Genomic DNA, 23,202 nt, shown 5'->3' with positions numbered 1-23,202 from the left:
CAGTCTGTTCCATGTCCAGTTCTAACTCTTGCCTCCTGGCCTGCGTACAGATTTCTCAAGAGGCAGGTCAGGGGATCTGGTATTCCCATCTCTTTCAGAATTTTTCACAGTTTGTGGTGATCCACACAGTTAAAGGCTTTGGCATAGTCAGTAAAGCAGAAATAGATGTTTTTTCTGGAACTCTCCTTTTTCGATGATCCAATGGATGTTGGCAGTTTGATCTCTGGTTTCTCTGCCTTTCCTAAAACCGTCTTGAACAGCTGGAAGTTCATGGTTCATGTATTGTTGAAGCCTGGCTTGGAGAATTTTGAGCATTACTTTGCTAGTGTGTGAGATGAGTATAATTGTGCAGTAGTTTGAGCATTCTTTGGCATTGCCTTTCTTTGGGATTAGAATGAAAACTGACCTTTTCCAGTCCCGTGGCCACTGCTCAGTTTTCCAAATTTGCTGGCATATTGAGTGCAGCACTTTCACAGCATCATCTTTTAGGATTTGAACTAGCTCAACTGGAATTCCATCACTTCACTAGCTTTGTTCGTAGTGATGCTTCCTAAGGCCCACTTGACTTCACATTCCAGGATGTCTGGCTCTAGGTGACTGACAATATACAACCAAAAAAACTGATGGAAAAATAGAAAGAGAAAGGCATTTATGTATGTCCACTATGGTAATTGAATGATATTGTGGGCAGATGGAAGAAGAGAACCAAATTGTCAAACAATAAACTGTGGTACATTAATAATGAGGAAAACAGAAGATTTGGTTTTTCTACAGTTTATGTTATTACCTCTCATGAGGACTATGAAAGATACATTTAGTAAGGGTAGAATAATTATGATGCATGGACAAATTTTACATGTGCCTACAAATATTTGTAAAGTTAGAAGATTAAATGCATGATAAGGTAATGTTCTTATATCTTAACTGCTTTTTTTTTTTCAAAAGCAATTACCTACCACATATACATGATTGAAAACATACAGCCATCACTTGTGTTGACATTTATTATCTCTAAACAATTAAGTTGCTGTAAGTACAGGAAATACTGACTACCTTTCCACATAAACACACACACACACACACACACACACACACACACACACACGCACAAAGCTTCATTAACTTTCCTTAGTTTCTGATTATAGTAGATTTAAGAAAAAGATTTTGGTGAAACATATGAAGATTTGAACATAAAACTTAGGATATACCAAAAAAAAGAAGAAAAACTTTTGAGAAACTGTGAAGATAAAACTAAACTTAACCACACATTTATTTCTGTTTTTGATCCAAGTATCCAGGGAGGTTGCTAATGGGAGGTATGCCTCGGAAAATGTACATGTCTGTGAAAATGTTGGAACAAACTAATGCTTTTATTCAAGTGATTTTATTTCAATTCTAAGCCACAAGCTATAAACTTTCATCAAAAATGGTAATCTATTTAAAATCAGAGCTATGTGGAATGTTTCATGTTTATGTATAACTTTCATAGTAGACCCTCCTACACAAGGAAAATAATATGCTCAAATTCTGTTATTTTTATAGTTTGTGTAATATATCAAGTACTAGTCCCACCTATCAACTTCATATTTTTAAAATAGATTTTAGAAAAAGGAATGGAAAAACAAAATGAAAACACTGAAAAAGTGACTTTTTAATTCCTCTTTTTGGAGGAAAAGATATCTGAAAAACTTAATTATAAAGCATATTCTAATAAGAATGAAGAAATTTAAAGGAAAATATGCATTGCACATCTTGAATACTTGATTTTTCCACTTTGCATTACACAATTAGAAAGTGGAGTACCTGGGGAGGGTAGAAGAGTGGAAGTAGAGAGTGGTAGGTGGTGATTAAGAAGGAAAAACTCATAGACTTGATCTAAAAGAATTTCAGTGATATATTAACTTAGTATTGAGTTCAAAAAAATCCAAGTCAAAAGACATTTGTTTTTCAATTTTTTCAATGGTAACTCCAAATCATTTCTATTTACTGGAAAAATAAATCAATAGGAAGATGGCATCACTGAAAAAAGATGAGATCTGACTTTTTTCCTCCTCAAAAGAAGGGTTGACATTCACTCAACTACGGTTTATTATGAAAGCTTAGCTTATTATGATGCAGAATACCATGATAGAAAAAACAGTTTATGACATAACCATGTCACCTCAAAAGAAACTGTTAAGTAATATTCTTTAATAAATAGGCCAGAGAAGTGTGGAAATTTTAAGGTTTCTTTCTGCTTAAAACCTAGAAGTGATTGAGAAGTAGCAATTCATAAAATTCTCAAATGGGAATTGTAAAATCATATTGAAACAAATATGTCATAATTTAAGAGTATAAGAACTAGTAAAAAAAAATCAGGGTATACATACATGTTCATTTATGTTTAAAAGGAAGATCTGTATATGATTTAAGATATTTGGAAACAAAAAGGAAAGTAGACACACATAAAAAAATCATATTTTCAGGCTTCCTCAGAAAAAATACTTCTGTAATTCACAGATAAAATAATGTATTAAAAATTTTGTATCAAGCTGCTGCTAATATTTTGACTGTTATTTAAGTTTAACAAATTCAATGATTAGCAATTCCTGCAAAAATGAAAAGGACCTAAGTTTAAACAATGGAGCCTAACCTTGCCAGCATTCTGAAACTTATCCAAAAGCAATTTTCAAAACAAGATATAGGGTTTTTTGTTGTCAGGTACTTTTAAAAGCTCTGATATTCTGGAAAAAAAAGTTAGGATTGTCCAAAATAAAATATGTGCTTTATTTGCAACACTAGTAAGAGATTTTTTTGTAATGTCAACAAACAAGTACATTTTAAGCACTCACTATTAGAAATTACTGACACATGAGTGTGCTAAACATGAAATATTTGCTCGCTAAAATGAATGGCTCATAAAAACATCTGTGGAAAAGAATAAAAATTATATATATATGGCTTCCCCAGTGACTCAGCAGTAAAGAATTCGACTGCAGTGCAGGACATGCAGGTTCGATCCCTGGATTGGGAATATCCCCTGGAGATGGGCATGGCGACCCACTCCAGTTTTCTTGCCTGGAGAATCCAATGAACAGTGGAACCTGTCATGCTACAGTCCGTAGAGTCACAAAGAGTTGAATATGACTAAAACAACTGAGCATACATGGACATGTATGTGTGTGTGTATCTGAATCACTTTGCTGTACAGCAGAAAATCAGAAAAACACAACATGGTAAATAAACTACATTTCACTACAAAAAGTCTAATGTCTTAAGTGGTAATGTTTCTTAAGAGGTCATCTCATAAAAATTTGCAAAATTATCAGATTCTATTATATTAATAAGTTATTAATAAATAATTCTGTAAACTGTAAGATTTTCTGTTGTTTATGCTATGACTTAGGAGAATCCTTTTTTTCTCCCTTCAAACTTACTTCATGAGATTGTGATTGACCTCAAATTTTCTTTACAATTATTATTTCAATTAAGTATGTCACAGAAAGACAATTCTTTTGAAACATTCTAACTTTTTCAGATATCCATACAAGACAACTGAGAAAGTTTAGATCAAGAATTTCCTAAATCATAAGTCTCAGTCATCATAATCTGATTTGGCATAATAGCTTATTTCTGTACCTAATACTTAACTGAGAAAGACATTAAAGCAAAAGACAGGTGATGAAAGTTTTCTTTTCTTCCATATCTTTGTAACTTGGTTGAATATGATAGATTAGCTAGTTTATTGATTTAGGAATGATCAGCAGTATTACTTCCCCCAGAGGAATATTAAGATGATTCATAACAGATTCAAAATCTGATTTCTAGCTTCCTGTGTAAACGTGTACAAATTTATAGGTTTAGCTCTCCTCAGATTTCTACCTTATGAATATCCACTTATGTACACACGGGATCTCTGTAGTTCCCCAAGAATTTAGTGACTGTTTTTATACATAAACATTTATATTGCTGGAAAAATAATAAAGTGCAATAACTAAAGGCTTAAGTCCATATTAAAATATCACTTGTGCTTTCACTAGCTGTGGATTTTCAAAGTTCCCTAAAAGGTCTGTGTTTATCTTTTTTAAATATATGTCACTGATCTTTTAATTTCTGGGTAATAATTATTTTAGTATATTCAAAAACACTTTGAACAGTGCCTAGCAAATAATAGGTACTTAATAAATGTTGGCAGGCAGTATTGTATCATATCTCAAGTTGAATTCTTGTTTATACCACGGAACCAAAGGTTTCCCTCAAAGGTGGTATGTGCTCAGTAACTGGTCATTTCTGATCCAATTTCTTTCTATTAAAATTTGTTCTCCAAGCTTCAGTTATTCACTTATTGTGTTTGTGGGGGTTTTTTCCCCCATATTTCATTTACTTAAATAAGAAAACTCCTTCTATCCCAGAATTCTCCCACCATTGTAAGTTGAGTATAAGACATGAACACTAAATTCCCAGTATAATGAGTAATAATTAAAAGTAGTAAATTATAAACACATAGCCACATAAAATAAACTCCTAGTTCTTTAAGAGGCTTAAATCTCAAATATACACACACACACACACACACACACACACACACACATAGATATATAGAGAGATAGATAGATAGATAGATATACACATCCTCCTGTTGAAAAGCTGAAATGTCAATGAATAACAGATACGAAGTTTTGGTTCTAGGATTTCTCCCGTTAACTGCTATTCTATTTGCAGTTTTCTTATGCAGAAGACCTTTCATTTCAACACTAACTAATCATCAATTATGGTTATCTTACTTAAGGCAATGCTAACTAATATAAAATTATCTGAAATATATCGTGGCTCCACAAAATAGAAGTTTATTCCTCACTATTTAAAAGTTCAAAGGACATTTTCTACCTGAACTTTCTGTTCTCGCTACAACTTTTCTCTCAGTATAAAATTATTCCAAAATGAAGTTTATTAAATAAAACAAAGTGAGTTTTCCTGAGCTATACTTGGGTTTTCTTGACGTGGTGATTCAGCATTCTCCCATCTTGCATTTTCGTTCTCCCGTAAGGCCTCAATTGATGTTTATTCCCAGCTAGTATCCTAGGAAAGAGAACATAGTGAGGGGACCACTCACTGGTTAACAGCCTTGAAAGGGAAGTGGTTCTCATTGTTCCTACGTGTTTGTTTTTGGTCTAAACTAGTCACATGGCCACTCTCATCTGTAAGGCAAGCTGAGAAATGCAGTCTGTAAATGTACCCTGGAGGGAGAGGACAGAATCTGGTGAGAGAATTCCAGATTCTTCCTCCCTCCATATATCAATTTGCACCTGTCTTCCAACACTTAGGAATAAACTCATACACCTCCTCAAAGGAGACAACCAAAAGCCTCACCTAGTTACTGCCTTGAGCTCCAATTCCAGAATATCTGGTGGTAAACAGCTTTCTGCATCAGGTCCAAATTTTCACCAGGGGATTAAGAATGTCAAACTAGAAAAATAAGCTCTCCATCCTGTTTTCTCCATCATATCTGACAGACAGTGCTAGGGCAAGAAATTGATACCTGAAAAATAAGGAAAAAACAAAAATCCTTTCATTTATAAAGGAAAGAATGGTGAACAACCAACAGTCATAGGATGCAAGTGATGATTAACCCTCCTGGTCAGGTCCTGTGAAATGTGTCCAGGCAGTAGAGACAGTTTCTGGCTCTTCTTTCTAGGAGAATTTCCCATATACATTGTTCTCCAGGGTTTCTGGCTGTGCTTTCTGGAGTCTCTTCCTTCTCCATTATCCTTCATGGACCACATCTGAAGTGGACATGGAAGAGAATGGCCTCCTTGAAGGCTTATGCCTTCATAATTGTTTTGTGGAGCAAATATGGAATTCAGGGATTGAATAGAATCACGGGGTCTTTATATCAGGCTTTTGGTTTCTTTGGGAATACAATTCCCTCAAAATCTTACCAGACCACCTTACCTGCCTCCTGCAAAACCTGTATGCAGGTTAAGAAACAACAGTTAGAACCGGACATGGAACAGCAGACTGTTTCCAAATTGGGAAAGGAGTATGGCAAGGCTGTATATCATCACCTTACTTTTTTAACTTATATGCAGAGGACATCATGCAAAATTCCAGGCTGGATGAAGCACAAGCTGGAGAAATATCGATAACTTCAGATATGCAGATGACACCACCCTAATGGCAGAAAGCAAAGAGGAACTAAAGAGCCTCTTGATGAAGGTGAAAGAGGAGAGTGAAAAAGCCGGCTTAAAGCTCAACGTTCAGAAAACTAAGATCATGGCATCCAGTCCCATCATTTCATGGCAAATGGATGGGGAAACAATGGAAACGGTGGCAGACTTTATTTTCTTGGGCTTCAAAATCACTGCCTATGGTGACTGCAGCCATGAAATGAAAAGGTGCTTGCTCCTTGGAAGAAAGCTATGACCAATCTAGACAACATATTAAAAAGCAGAAACATTACTTTGCTGACAGAAGTCTGTATAGTCAAAGCTATGTTTTTTCCAGTAGTCATGTAAGGATGTGAGAGTTGGACCATAAAGAAGGCTGAGCACCAAAGAATTGATGCTTTTGAATGATGGTGTTGGAGAAGACTGTTGTGAATCCCATGGATTGCAAAGAGATCGAACCCATCAATCCTAAAGGAAATCAATCATGAATATTCATGGAAGGACTGATGCTGAAGCTGAAGCTCCAATACTTTAGTCACCTGTTGTGAGGAGCTGACTCATTAGAAAAGACACTAATGCTGGGAAAGATTGAATGCAGGATGAGAAGGGATTGACAGAGGACGAGATGTTTGAATGGCATCACTGATTCAATGGACAAAAGTTTGAGCAAGCTCCAGGAGGTGGTGAAGGGCAGGGAAGCTTGGAGTTCTGCAGTCCATGTGGTTGCAGAGTTGAACATGATTCAGCGACTGAACAACAACACCACAATCTTAGCCAGCATTGAATTGATCTTTTCAGTCTGTTTCATGTGCTGGTAAACAGAGCCAAAATCATCCAAAATTATTTTCTAGACATAGTGCTTAATTTAAAGATTCCTTACACTCATGTCTCTCTTTCTCTTTCAGTCGCTGTCTCTTTCTTTCTCTTCCTACTGATTTGTCCCACCACCTTCTCTTCTTTATGCCAAGTACTGGAAAATCCCTTGATAGTGAAATTGTACTATTAATGAGAGCTTTTATTTAAATTTTAAAATATGATTTTTGATTATAAATTCCTTCCTTTTCTTCTGCTATAGAATCTGTCTGTGATGCTTCTTCAGGATAAAAGATAAGGCATTTAAAGAAAATTTGTTCTGAAAGTACTTACTGTGTGTTTTGTATATTTATATATATATGGATAACAGTGGAAGACATGGACATTAATAGTGCATTAATTCTGAAGAAGCTAAGTTTACAAACATACAGCATAAATGCAAAGTTTCAATATTAAATATTTTGTCCCAGTTACTATTACAGCATTGTAGATCACTCTGAAACAGAGATGTAAAACAATGATTTTTTTATGCTGATGGAATCTGGTCAAAAATTCAGATAAAGCACAATAGGAGTAGCTACTGCAATATTTGATATCTCTACTGAGAAGACCTGAAAGCTGTGGGGATTCAATGCCTAGAAGAAGGAATCATGAAGATATTTTTATGTTCACATGGTCAGTGGCTGATACTGGCTGTCTGCTGGAAACTCACCTAGTCTGTCAGCTAGAAAACTGGTCTCTCTGAATGGGCCAATTTGGGCTTCCTCTCAACACGGCGCCTTTTTTTTTTTCTTTTTAACAAAAAACAGCAAATGTATTATCAGTGTCTGGTACACACCACAACATCACCTAGAGACCTCACTTTCCCTCCTTACCTGTCTCCAAGGGTACACCTGAAATGAAAAAAATAAAAGTAAACCCAGATATCAGCTCCTTCTCTGGAAGAAGGAGTGTCGGCCTTGGGAGCCCCTTTCTGCAGGTCCCAGCAGGCAGCAGAGCAGATCCATCCTGTGCCCAGAGAGCTGGGATCCAGCCTTCAACAACAGAAAGAACATTCAAACAGGAGCAGAGCCCTGTTTCTACAGAGGAGGATGATTTGGGAGGGTTCCAGGAGAACAGGTTGGGAGTGAGTGGTATTTTTATACTCTAATATTTGGAGTCATATATGTCACTTCTGCCACATATTCTGGTTAAAGCATGTATAAAGGTCCACCCAAGTTCAAAATGAAACAGCATACACCCCACCATTTGATAGGAAGGCTATCAAGGTTAAAGGGTAAGGAGACCACATGGAATATGAGATATCATTGCAGCCAGCCATCTTTGAGTACACCTTTTATCCAAATTAGTTAATGTCCAAAACATTTACTTCCCATTTAAATTTACTTTATTCACCTTTTTGAGTGAATTTGAATATGGTTATTTTCATGTGCACTGTTACAAAATTATGCTCCTTTATTTAAAGTTTTTTTAATATAAATTATATAATTGTATCAAATGTCACTATTTTTTCAGATATCCCGGCACAGAAGAAATCATTCACAACATGTCTTGAAAGATGTTATTCCTCCATTGGAACAACTGGTGAGTATTTCACTTCAGTACTGTATTATTTGTCTGCTGCTGCTAAGTCGCTTCAGTCATGTCCGACTCTGTGCGACCCCATAGACGGCCGCCCACTAGGTGCCCCGTCCCTGGGATTCTCCAGGCAAGAACACTGGATTGGGTTGCCATTTCCTTCTCCAATGCATGGTGAAAAGTGAAAGTGAAATCGCTCAGTCGTGTCCGACTCTTAGCGACCCCATGGACTGCCACCCACCAGGCTCCTCCGTCCATGGGATTTTCCAGGCAAGAATACTGGAGTGGGTTGCCATTGCCTTCTCCAATTATTTGTCTGCTGTCAACAAAATAAATTACCTCAGAACTCAGCAATTTAGGACAGCATATACCTCATGTTTCTGTGGGTCAGAAATCTGGGCATAACCTAGCAGGGTCCTGTGGCTCAGTCTTTCAAAAGTTTTCACTCAAAGTTTAAGCTAAAATTGTAGTAACATCTGAAGGCTTGAATGGGGAAGAATCTGTTTTCAAGCTCAAGTACATGGCTGTTGGCATGATTTAGTTCCTTTGAGGATTTGGCCAGAGGCTTCTCTTTCTTCTTTGCCACTTGCATGTTTGCTCTCTTCTTCAAAGCATGCCAGCTGAGAAGGCAAGAGAGTCTGTTGTGTGTGCTCAGTCACTTCAGTCATGTCTGACTCTTTGCAGAAAGAGGCTTTCTGTCCATGAAATTTTCAGCAAGAATATTAGAGTGGGTTGCCATACTCTCCTCCAGGAGATCTTCCTGACGCAGAGATTGAACCCAAGTCTCCTGTATTGCTGGCAGATTCTTTACCACTTGAGCCTCAGGGAAGCACCAGAGAGTCTCTTAGTAAGGCGAAAAATAGAATCTTTTGCAACCTAATCATAGAAGTGACATCCCATCAATTTTGCTACATTGTCTTGGTCACTAAATTCAGTCTATACTTAAGGAGGAGGGATTACAGAAGAAGATTACAGAAGAGTGTGAGTAACAGGTGGTAGTAGTGGTTTAGTTGCTAGGTTATGTCCCACTCTTTGTGACCCTATGGACTGTAGACCGCCAGGCTCCTCTGTCCGAGGGATTTCCCAGGCAAGAATACTGGAGTGGGTTGCCATTTCCTTCTCCAGTAAAGTAAAGGTTATCAGGCACCTACTGCAAATTTTGACATTTTTAAGGAAAAATTAATCCCTTATCTGTAGATTCTAAGAGTGAGAGCAAGTTTTTTTTTTTTTAATCTTCTTGTTGTTTATTGTTGTATCCTAATGACAATTAAGAGTGCCTGAAACATCCTACAAAACATAAAAGAATGAAGTAGATATAGAGATAAATTACTTACAGATGTCTTAGAGATATCTTAAAAACACATAAACACAAACTTTGTGATATGTAACTTTCTTCTTATTAATGATCTCATTTTTGATAAATATAATGCCCTCTTTCTGCTTGCTTATCCTTATTGTACTTCATATTAGTCAACATGCTTCCAGTCCTCAAAATGATTTTTTTCTTGGCTCAGTTCTATGATTTTCTTCGCTTGGCATGTTTTAGGTCACTTATGTCCACTCTAGCTAACTGCTTCGTTATTCTGTTTTACTTCAGAATAAAAAATTCTTTAAAATATTGTCTACTTTTAATGTCCCTAATTTCTCCCCTCCTTTTACTTCTTGCACCAACTCCATTTAGGCATTTATCCCAACCACTCACCTCTGGACGAGGTCATGTGTTACTTTCATGTTACTAAAGTTGAAACCAACATGAGCATGTGTTGGTAAAGTTTTGGTTTTCTCCTTAGAACATCTATTTCAGAATTTAACCCAATTAATAACTTTTTTGGAAACATTTTCCTCACATGACTACCAGGAAACTGCTCTCTTATGGATATCCAAATAATTAAGTGGCCACTGACTTTCCATCTCCTTTGCTGGTTCTCATTCATCTTGGAGATCAACTCTTAACTTTTCTTCTTTCTGTCTGCATTTATTCACTAAGGAATCTCATTTCAGTGTTGTTGTTTCATATACTGTGTTACACTAGCCAATTCTAAAATTCAGTCTACAGGATAAACCATTGCCCCAAACTATAATACTGTACACTGCAACATTTTCATTTATATGTCTATGTCTCAAATTTAATACCCAAAAGTAATTCTGATTTCCCTCCAAACCTGCTTCTCCCAGTCTTCTCCATTTCACAAGATGTAACTCCATTCTTCTAGTTCCTGCAGTCAGAACTGTTAGTCATCTTTGACTTTTATTTCATTACATAAACTAAAACACCAAAGAACCCCATTTACTTTGTCTTTAAAATCCATCTAGAATCATTTCACTTTCTCCCACCTTTATGCTATGTCATTCATCTCCTCATTTATTACGTGTGTATGCTTTAGTTGCTCGATTATGTCCTACTCTTCAAGACCGCATGGACTGTAGCCCACCAGGCTCCTCTGTCCATGGAATTCTCCAGGCAAGAATATTGGAGTGGGTTGCCATTTCCTTCCCCAAGGGATCTTCCCAACCCAGGGATCAAATGTCAGCCTCCTGCATTGCAGGCAGATTCTTTACTGCCTGAGCTACCAGGGAAGACTTTCGGCTTCTCTGGTGGCTCAGACGGTAAAGTTTATTATAATGCCTTCTTAATGGATGTATCTACTTTCACTCTTGCTTTCTATTTTTTTTTTTTTTAATTTTTGATACAATAGCCAATGTGAGATTGTTAAAATGTAAGTTAGTTCATGTCATGCTCTGACTCAAATACCTCTCTGATTTCCAGTGTCTCCAGGGTAAAACCTGAAAGAGATGAAGTCACTTACCAGATTCTACAGGAACCAGCCATCGCTGTTCCTCTCTTCTCCTTTCCTCGCTTCTCCTGACATGCTCTGCTCCAGCCAAGATGACCTCTTTACTTTTTCCTTAGGGCCATTTCATATGCTCTTTGTTCTGTCTGGTATAGAATAGTTCATTTGGCACCCAGAAATTTGTAAGCCTTGTTCCTTCCTTTTCATTACATCTCTATTCAAATATCACCTTTTAAAATAGCTCTCTCTAGTCTCCCCTAAATACAAATGAACAAATTAAGAAAATCACCATTTCTGTCCACACTCCTTTTCTCTTACCCTAATTTAATTTTCACCATACAACTTATCACCATGTGGTATACTCTGCATTTTCTGTTTGTCATCTCCTTAGAGTGTTCTGTGGGAGCAGGCCTGTTGTTGTCTATGTTTAGATCTTGATTCCCATGATTATAATAACTGTAAGAACATAATAAAATTTCAGTAAATGTGTGTTAACTGAATGCACAAATGAGATAGTTATGAGATAAATGAGAGAGTTAATGACTTTTTTTTTTTTACTTCCAGGCTTATAATACACAGATTTATACTTGTGTATTTTCTCTTCATTATCTCATCATATATCTTGAAGTATTACTTAGTCATTTGTTCTAGTATATCTTAGGGTCACTCTAGAAGTGAAATATTCCAAGTTGAATCCATCATCTTCTTCTCAAATTGACTCCTATTTCCATTGACCCCACCATTGTTTTTTATACTTATTTAAAAGAACAAGGTACCTCTTTTTAATAGAGAAGACATTTTTAAAAATTTTGTTCACATTTAATTTTAATTTTTTTTAGTTTATATTGGAGTATAGTTGGTTAACAATGTTGTGTTAGCTTCAGGTGTATAGCAAAATGATCCAGGTATATCTATATATTCTTTTTCAAATTATTTTTCCATTTAGGTTATTGCAGAATATTAATCAGCATTCCCTGTACTATATATATAGTAGGTCCTTGTTAGTTATCTATTTTATATATAGTAGTGTGTACATGGGGCTTCCTGGGTGGTACTAGTGGTAAAGAACCCTCCTGCCAGTGCAGGAGACGTAAGAGAGGTGGGTTCCATCCCTGGGTCAGGAAGATTCCCCTGGAGAAGTGCATGGCAACCTACTCCAGTATTCTTGCCTAGAGAATCCTGTGGACAGAGGAGCCTGGCAGGCTATACAGTCCATAGGGTTGTAAAGAATCACACATGACTGAAGCGGTTTAGCACACATGCAGTGTGTACATGTTAATTCCAAACTCTTAATCTACCATGTCCCTATTAGTAGTAAACATTTATCTAGGCTGAGAACACATTTTCTTTGGATCCTTTATTTACTCTATGACCCTTCATGTAAGTCAACATTTTCTGAAGTGGTTTCTCCACAGTGGGTGTGATGCTCTCATCTTTTTTCCATGTGTACAGGCACATGTTCCCCAGGCCTTTCAATGCTCTGGCCTCACCACACTGTATTCCACCACACCTCTCCCACTGATTCTGCAGTAATTCCACACCAGCCTTCTTTAAATAGAAGCTTCATTATTTCATTCTCCTAGTCACAACTTTCAGCAGCTTCCTATTTTCTATAGCATCAAGTCTATAGACTTTCTCACTTCCCTGATTTACCTTATTTATTATCTACTGTCAAATACATACCCTCAAGCCAGCAATAGTAACATGATTAAGACATGGCTGTTACCTTGAAGGAGCTCGGATTTTCTGTAACAATTATAGTTCCTTCATCTCAACACTCTTTTGTGTTGTCCACTCTTATTTCATGGGTAATGGACTTGTTCCATGGCTAGACTATAAATGCTTTTAAGTTAGGGGTCATGACTTGTATTTTCTTTATTACATCATACTTCCCCTTACATTGTTTCTGGCACTAGTGTTTGTTTGTAAAAGACACACATGTCAATTGGTTTAATAATAAGATATTAAAGGTTTATTAAAATAATTCTGATTTCAGAGATTAATACATATATGACTGCTAATCATGGTGAAAGACATTTTAAAAATTTAATTAGATATAATAATATCTTGTTTTCAAAATTGATCACTTAGGTTTCAACTTAGAGAACATTTTCCCTGGAAAGTATTTCTTTGATTCTTCAACTTTCAATCAGGTAGCCCTTCTTTATTCTGCCTTTCTGTAACAGCTTTCCTTGCTTCTCTCTCTAAATTGACTCTATCTCTGATCACACTGAAATTGCCTGTTTCCTTTTGTATCTCTCTTACTGCATTGTAAGGTATTTGAGGGGAGAGCTATGCTTCACTGACTGTTTTATTATTAAAACTTCATGGAAGGCCTGGCACAGTATAGCTGTACAGTGGATAGAAAAGTAATGGTGTTTCTTTTGTATACATTTGCCTTAAAGAACAAATAAAGTATATACAAATAAAATCCTTTATTTTAAGTATAGCACGTGCAAATGTCTCTCTGAAGTGTTTGATGAAATATGGCAAAGTTAAACTGAAAATGAAGCTATATGAGTGTGTGTATGTAATATACATATGTATGAAATTACAGGCAATTTTATATATGCAAGTATATATGTGATTATATTTGAAAAATGCCATAAACTTTCAAGTTTCTACATGAAGTGTGTATTAATTATGAATTTTAAAAATTAAAATTAGGATTATTACTTAACTTTAATCAATAACTAATGGTACACTTGTGCTATGCCTATATATAAAGCATAGGCTAATATTGAAAGAATTAAAATATTCTAGAAACAGTTTTCTTAATGTACCTTCCTAACTTCAAGGTTATTTGTTGGTTTGTTGGCTGGTAGTTATATGCCTTGACTCTGCAGCCTCAATTCTCAATAAATAAAACTTATTTTTAAAAGACCTCAAATTATGGATAATGTAACTAAGAAAAAATACATCTATATGCTTAATACACTATTCTAGATCAGATAAACTTGGAAAAGTGGCATTGGGAACTACTGCTAGATAAAAGGAAAAAAACCCAGTAATTTGTTGATCTCTTTAGCTTGCAGTCTCTCTAAATCTCTTTCCTTGCATTTCTATTGAATCTCTGTTTATACACACACACACACACACACACACACAAGCTCTAAAAACTCTATTGGAACCAGCAACTAATTTACTTTCTATGTCTGCATTGGGATTCCTTCGATCCTTTCTATGAGTACTTTAGCTGTCGTTCTCCCTTGTGAACAGAGGTTAGATTCAACTTTTATTCATCAGTCTCTACTTGAATTAAATTGCTTATTTAATGTTATTTTAAAGATAGAAATGTTTATGTTTTCCCTACAAGTCTTACTTATGAACTACTTTATTATGATAGACAATGAGAAAATAATCACCAATTCCTTCTAACAACAAATTTGGATTGATTTTTAATTATCCATTACTGTTTGCATCAAGACTTGAATTATTTTTCCAGAACCTACAAAGCTGCTTTTATATTTGCCTAATAAAACTGTATACTCATTTTTAACCTAGATTCAGATATTTTTTCCACAATCTGACATGTTCCTTCCTTCTGTCTCTACATCTCTTTTTCTTTCCCCCATCCCTGCCTCAGTGTTGCCTCTGTAGTCATCCATAAGTTCTTGCAGTAGTTTTCCTTGCCAATACCTACCAAGATGAGCTACCATATATAAAATGATATGTACCAAAACACTTTAGAAAACAATAAAATCCTTTAAGTAGATGTTATCACTCATTATTTTTACCATCTGGATCTTTGAGCTTATTTATATCCCACATTTTGTGCTAAAAACCTCATTTCCTTTATCTCTCATATTTAGAACTTCTTTGAACATTATCCAGCAATCATGAGAGCCTTTGACTTTAAGCATAACTGACAAAAAATATCCCATTCCACCCCCTCCCTTTGGAGGAAAATAATTCACTTTCTGAGAGTGGAGTGTGCTATGGTGGGTGATACCCTAGATGCTGTCATCCTTCGGTAACCAGACTTTACCACTTAACTTCCCCTTTAAGAAAGAGGTTACAATCAGCATGTTTAAACAGCAATATAATGCATTTCTTTTGAATACTGGCAAAAGTATATTCCTAGTTGGAGCCTGAAATCTCAGGGTGCAAACTACCCAGTTCACTGACAGCTGACGTCACTTATGACACTTGGTATGCAAATCCATATGCTATCAATGCAAAAGACTAAATTATTTTCTGAAAAGCTGTGTTGTTTCTTAACCAGCTCTGTAACACAGTGAAGATTTTACATATGAAATGTCAAATGTACTAATATGTGTTTGTTTCCTGATCTTGTATATTTCACATTGTAACTCTGTGAGACCTAATTATTTTCAGGGCATTTCCCCTTTTTTCCTTAACGAAATATTCAAGAAATATAACTCTGTTTATAGCATGTTAAATCTTTATCATCTTTATGTTTATCAAAAGAGTATAAGGCATGTCTGGGGATAACCCTGCAGGAGTCAAAAGCCCGTGGCAGGTTTTAGAGAATCATCTGCTGCCTCCTGAGCTGGAAGGATTTGCAGGCCAGAGCTCAGGAAGTTGCCATGGCTTGAGGGCAAAGCATGCTTTTGCAGATAAACCTTAAGTCACAGATTCTACCTTTTGGAGCCAGATATCATTTTGTGGATTAATTAATACTTGTGAGGGCTTTAAGGATGAAAGACATTGTGAGCATACAGCATTTCTTATGTTAAAACAAAGGACAGCCTCTTTGGGGGGAATTGTTCTATTGATTAGGCTGTGCTTTCCTTAAATTGCAAAAAAAATTGCCAAAAGCTCTAAAGTCTTTCAAAATTCTACTTTGTTAAGATAAAAATTAGGTTTTTGGAAAAATCACTCTCCCAAATCTTCAAGATGGTAGTATATTAATAATGTTATATAATTTAAGAACCCTTATACAAACCATCTCCAAGTTTTCATTGCCTTATGTGCCCTTCCTTTACTCAAACAGGAGTGTTTTTTTTAATTTTTTTAATTGATTTTCATTAAAAAAATGTTATTGGCATATGGATTTTACAGTGTTGTGTAGGAGTGTATTAACTCCAATATTTGTTGAGGCCATCCCTGTGCTAGGTTTGGGTGTGATATGATATGCTACATAGTCATGTCCTTTTCTGGAGAGCCTGTCAGTCCAGGGGTGAAGAGAAATATTAAACAAATAAAGGAAGTCATAATTCTATAAATGCAAATTACGCAACATGCTATGACAGCAGACAAACAAGTTGGTATGAGAGAGGGAGAGCCTACTTTGGATTAAGTATTTATAAAAGCACAATTTGAAAGAGCCATTTAAATTGAGATTTACAAGGTGAATAGAGTTTGTTAAGCAAATAACTGGAAGGATGCTGCAAACAGAAGGACTAGCAAGTACAGCGGTCTGGAAGTCAGAACAAAGTTGTTATATTGGAAAAACTGCATGAATGCTGCACTGACTAGAAAAGAAAGAAAGAAAGTGAAGTTGCTCAGTCGTGTCTGACTCTTGGTGACCCCATGGACTGGAGCCTACCAGGCTCCTCCATCCATGGGATTTTCCAGGCAAGAATACTGGAGTGAGTTGCCATTTCCTTGTCCAGGAGATCTTCCTGATCCAGGGATTGAACCCCGATCTCCCGCATTGTAGGCAGACGCTTTACCATCTGAGCTACCAGGGAAGTGGTAGAATGACTAGGGATATAAATCTGGAAATGTGGGTAGAGGGAGACAGTTCTCAGATAATAGTAAGGAGTTTAGAAGCCATTAAAGTACAGAAACAGGTTACAATAACTTTTCCCATCCAGGCCTACATTTGAAATTTACTTAACTCTACAGTAGAGAAGAACATACACATAACAACAACGAAAAAGTTATTAAAGTTGAGCAATCTTGTCTTCCCTATTGCCTTGACTAACACTGGTTATAACAAAATAATTCAGTTATGCTAATAAATTTCCCAGACTGTAACCAGGAAGGCCATTCTCACTGAATCCCAATAACAGTTAAAGAAAGAACACCATATTTACATCAATGGCATGAAGAAATAGAAGTCAGGGAAGAAGAGAGAAAAAAGGAAGAGAAAGGAGATGCATTTGTACAGGAAAACCTCCAAAAGACTGAATTTCCTGATACAGAAAAAGTGCCCTCATCAGCCTGTTTCCCAAATAGAACCTGGATTTTTTTGGTGGTGACCAAATGAAACACACTGGTTACAAGATGAAAGGCTATGGGGGTAAGCTTGAATAAATGCTAGCTTATTCAAGATGATATTTTGATGAGTTAAGGGTAAATAAATCAGAGACATGTGGGTAAGATTTCCCTTGAAATACACAGGGGTTTAAAATGATGGGGAAATGCATTTGGTAAAACATAATATATTCTTTGCCAAACCCAACATTTGAAAACTGGTTCAAGACATTCAGCAGAACCCCAGAGCTCAACATATTCTCTTATCCTGAGACTAAAAGAAGGAGAAAACCCATGAAAGCAATGTACAACACACACTGCAGGGTATAAATAATTTGCATTCAGCAAACCATGCCTGACTTTAAGACCTGAAGTCAAGACCAGCTTTTCCAGATCTTTAAGAATGCTTAATTACTCCTTTATAGGCACCGGTCATGTATGACACAGCATCATTTTTCTTCTATTCTCCTTTTCATGTAATTATTGTTTTCAACTTGAGAATTTTGGTTTACCACTTTTTAAGAGTATGCACACACTTAATTATGTATCTTTGTTACACAGAGATTTTATATTTCATGTCTCCAAGAGCATCATAGTTCATTTTCCAGCTATATGTAAGATGGCCCTAAAATTAAGCATTTATTTTTTAAATTAGTACTTTATATGATATATAGATAAGCTACATTTCTAGGGTGATTTTTTTCCCCTTGTCTTTGTTTCTTTTCCACTACAAGACCACACACATGGTCAGCAGATCTGATGTAGCAAGAAAGCTAGAGTCAGTACAGAAATAATTGGAAACTGAGAAGAAAAAAAAATGTAACCAGTGAGTCCCAAAGAGGAAAGTAGAGCAAGAGAGGGAAAAGCCAGTGGAGTTCTGTAGACAACTAAGTTCTAGAGATTGACTGTACAATAGGGTGATTCTACTGGTTAATAAGGCTGAAAATTTGCTATGAGAGTCAACCTCACATGCTCTCACCACAGAAACATTTTAAAAAGGTAACTATGTGAGGAAATGGATATGTTAAGTAGCTTGACTCTAGTAATCGTTTCACTGTTGTTGTTTGTTGTTGCTTAGTCGCTAAATCATGTCCAACTCTTTGCAACCCCATGGACGGTAGCCCCCCAGCCTCCTCTATCCATGGAATTTCCCAGGCAAGAATTTTGGAGTGGGTTGCTGTTTCCTTCTCCAGGGGATCTTCCTGACTCAGGGATCGAACACACACCTTCTGCATTGCAGGGAGATTCTTTACCACTGAGCCACCAGGGAAGCCCAAACATTTCATTGTGTATATGTAAATCAAAATATCATGTTGTACACATTAAATATATACATTTTTTATTTTAAAGACAGAAACATAAAAATGATTTTAAAAAGAAAGCCAATGGGAAGAATACACAACATTTCTATTTCTGTGAGTAGTGGAAAAGTTAAGAGATTTAAAAAGGAAGAGAAACATCATTAGGGGGTAATATGATGTAACCAGATATCCTCCTTCTGTGCTTTATAATATAAATGATCAAAAACAAGATTATCAGCAAAGTACTGTGATCAATCGAAAGTTCAGAAAAAATATAACGTGTCTAATTACTAAATTGGAAAAGCGTTAAATGCAAAATCTGTTTGAAAATTATAGTAGCTCATGTGTGTAGTTATGGAGATTCGATACAAAGTTCTCCCAGGAGGCAGGTTAGTCATACAAAAACTTTCACAGGGTGCCACTACTTTAAAGGGTTCTCTCCAGTTCAGGCCTGGGGCCTGTCTCAGTTTGGTGGATCTTGATAGATTATATGTATCAATATTATCAGTGTTTACAGAGATGATGATCCCTAGGGTTTTCTTGGTAGCTCAGTGGTCCAGAATCCCTCACGTAGGAGATGTGGGTTCCATCCATGGGTCCAGAAGTTCCCCTGGAGAAGGAAATGGCAACCCACTCTGGTATACTTGCCTGGGAAATCCCATAGATTGAGGAGCCTGGTGGGCTACAGTCCATAGGGTCACAAAAGAGTCAGGCACAGCTTGGCAACTAAACAACAACAGGATTACCTGACATAATGAAATTTCTAAGAGTCTGCTGTATAAACTTGAAATCTGATTTATTAATTTGTCATGGTGGATAGACTGATGTTGACTATGGTCCATCACATTCTATGTGAGAGGACCGAGGAAGCTGAATTAGGACTGAGAAGATTGCCAATGAACACAGGAATCAGAACAAAGGAGAAAAGAGCAACCACTCACATACATCAGCAGAGCGAAGGCTCTGTGTTTCTGGTACTAAACATTAGTCCTTTCTCGTGAAAATGCGCTGAAAGTTTTAAACTCAATTTATTTTCATTTATAAACATGTATTTCGACAGAATTCTTATAACGTACTGGTGTAGATGACACTCTATCGTTTTCAATTCTACTTGTTTTATCTGAGAATAATGTGAAGACTTCACATAAAATTGCAGGGTCTGTAGTTACGGTTACAGTCTGGTCTTTCTGCCTGATTGTTAGCATAAATCACAGGTTGTCTTCTGCTCTCTTGCCTTGTGTCTGGCTTCCAACTTAGGCTGATAAACAGGTGCTATCTGGATATCCCACCACCATTCATCCTTTTCATGTGTATCTCAGCGCAGTTGTGTCTGCTGAGTACTCCCTCACTGCTAGCAGACTGGCTGGCATTCAATCTGGACAAATTGCTGATCTTTCCTGCCACTTAACATTAAATAGGGCTTCTGAGGAACACTGAACAAATATCTCAAGAAGCCAAATTCAACATCTAAAGACTGGTTGATGTTTTTAAGTATATGGTTTAGGAAATGCTACAACTTGAAAGAACTTCAAGCTGGCCTGGAACTTGGCCTGTGGTATCCCGAAGTGAAAGAAAATGAAAGTTTCAGTTGATCAGTCGTGTCTGACTCTTTGTGACCCCATGGACTGTACCTCACCAGTCTCCTCTGTCCATAGAATTCTCAGGAAAGGTTATTGGAATGGGTAGCCATTCTTTTCTCCAGGATAGCTTCCCAATCCAAGGACTGAACCCAGGTCTCCCACATTACAAGCAGATTCTTTACCATCTGACCCAACAGGGAAACACACGCCTAAACCTAAACATAATTTTGTAAATTACCAGAGGCAAGACCATCTGGGTCCTAGATGACCAACATAGTCCGCTGTAATTTATAGATTACTGTCCATTCAAACCATGGGATTAACATAAAAGAGGAATAAGTAATTAAAATAATTAATATGGTACCATATATAAACCCAAAATTGCAAAATACAGAGCAATCTTCTGCTTGCCCTAATACTTCTTTTGGCTCCTATGAGCCTCCTGGAATAAGTGATTCCTAGTGCCTGAAATATGACAAAGTATTTCAAAATATGATGACAAGAAATAATAAAATAATTAAGTGTACATCATGGAAACCTCACTTTTCAGCATGAGACTTGAATAATACAGTGCTTTCAGTATAGGAAGCCTGATTGGAGTTTTCTATTCCAGGACAAAAGCTGTTCTCATCTCTGAGGTAACTGGAGGCAAGTATGGTATCCAGTCCCTCCAAAAGAGGAATAGGAATATCTTGAAATGTGATCTCACAATGATATAAACCTCAATAAGACTAAGGTTGTCCTATTAGTCTTTGTGGGGCTTCCCCAGTGACTTAGCGGTAAAAGAATCCACCTGCAATACAGGAGACAAGGGTTTGATCCGTGGGTTGGACAGATCCACTGGAGGAGGGCACGGCAACGCTCTCTAGTACTCTTGCCTAGAGAATCCCATGGACAGAGGAGCCTGGCAGGCTGCAGTCCATAGGGTCACACAGAGTCAGACATGACTGAAGTGACTATGTGGCAGAAACTAGTCTTTGCAGTCCCTTTGTGAGAAGAGCAACTGGTATCTAGGGGAAGGGGATGTTATTTAAAAATGTATTGAAAGAAGGTTGTATATCAAGTGTGAAAGAAACCATGGAGAGAAATGAACAGACATGGGAATAGTTCATGATGGTTGCACATGTATATAATTACATGTAAAATGTATATGCAGATACACAGATATGTAAAATATGCACTGTAGAAATAAATGTAATAGGTAAAAGTACACACTAGGATTACTAGTGTCTCCAAATGACCAGGAAGGCAACATGGACTTTAGAAGATAATATAAAAGAAGATTCCTTACCTGTTTTCTCTGGGACCTCTGTGTGGACAAGCCTAGCAACTCTATTGCATTGATCAAAAGCCGTGAAAACTGACTCAGCCTGTTTGATGGCAATGATGTTCATTTATAGAAGCCTAACATGAGAAATCCAGCCCTTGGCCTCAATCTCAGGTATCCTGAAAAGGTCCAGTGCATAGAGGAACATTACTTATTCAAGGACAGAGAATTTTAAGGTATATAACTCAAGCCAGCTTATGTTGATTTCTCCCTGCAAGAGTATTAGGTTTCTACTTTCACATTTTCCTTCTCTTTTAGACAAGTGGTAATCAATAATACATCTCTGGGAACTAAATATCCACCTAGTAGCCTTTTAGTGATTTTTTTTTCTGGGGGGGAGGCAATATTCTTAGCTAATAATGTATGCATAAAACTTTATTATGGGTTGAGAGATTTCATAGGTTTTTTGTAGATAGATCCAGTCTTTTGGTAACTTATTTTCATCAGAAGGAATCTTAAATAAAATGGTGAATTTTATCTATCATTCGTTCAGTTCACTTCAGTCTCACAGACTCTTTGGGACCCCATGGACTACAGCACACCAGGCTTCCCTGTCCATCCCCAACTCCCGGAGCTTGCTCAAACTCATGTCCAGTGAGTCAGTGATGCTATCCAACCATCAACCATCTATTATTTGTTATGCAACAAAATTTCTAAACATACATTCATAAAGAAAGGGACATCTTCTATGATGCTAATTGCTCTTAAAATCGTCTCTCTTCCAAATGTTTGTAGAAACTAGTGATGCCCAAAGTTAATTACTAAATGTATTATATGGATTTAGGGGATAGACAAATGAGATTTTCTGGCACTAAAAAGAAGAGACCATATACATTAAGACAAAAGGTAATTAAAGCAAATGAATGGACATATCTAAGTACAAAAGAGGCACCACTGAACATCATGATTCTAAAAGTTATCTAAGAGAACTTCCTTAGATTCTTCTAGGCTTGTGGAAAATATGCTGAAATAAAAGAAATTCTCTGGAAATGTAGCTGTGTGAAAAATAGTATGCTATGATTATCATAAATCTTCATTATCTTCATTATTTATTAAAATATATATTCATCCAATATATTTTGAAAGCTAAGTATCATGCTATATATTGTGAATATAACAATAAACAAATCAGAAAAGAACTCACTCATATCAGAGTGAGTCTTGTAAATAGCCAATTTTTTAACTGATGAAATTTTAGTGGTTTGGGAAAAGTATTAGTCGCTCAGTTGTGTCTGACTCTTTGTGACCCCATGGGCCCCCTGTAGCCAGCCAGGCTCCTCTGTCCATGGAATTCTCCAGGCAAGAATACTGGGGCAGGTAGACCTTTCTTTGTTCAGGAGATCTTCCTGACTCAGGGAAGTCACTCCCAAATATCTCTTTTTTTAAATCTGTCGTAATGCACACATAGATGTTTTTTTTGGTTTGCTTGTTTGTTTGCTTACCCAGTTTCCTATAAAAATTTAGAAAAACATTTAAGCAGCCATTCATTCATCATTTATC

General features: G+C 36.5%; 1 protein-coding gene across 1 annotated transcript in view; it reads left to right on the top strand.

The window, feature by feature from the left end:
- The window catches only part of ARHGAP15 (Rho GTPase activating protein 15), a 687,458-nt gene that overhangs the window by 77,447 nt on the left and 586,809 nt on the right, over positions 1 to 23,202 (top strand). Inside the window, exon 3 of the mRNA XM_081584873.1 lies at positions 8,475 to 8,543. Within this exon, the coding sequence (XP_081440999.1) occupies positions 8,475 to 8,543 (69 nt within the window). The remainder of the gene's footprint in view (positions 1 to 8,474; positions 8,544 to 23,202) is intronic.

The sequence above is a fragment of the Giraffa tippelskirchi genome, chromosome 3, assembly GCF_054371585.1.
Source record: "Giraffa tippelskirchi isolate mGirTip1 chromosome 3, T2T-mGirTip1v1.2.pri, whole genome shotgun sequence".
NCBI classification, from domain to species: domain Eukaryota; kingdom Metazoa; phylum Chordata; class Mammalia; order Artiodactyla; family Giraffidae; genus Giraffa; species Giraffa tippelskirchi.
The sequence above is the reverse complement of the archived record's forward strand: the minus strand, read 5'-3'. Positions and strand labels throughout refer to the sequence as shown.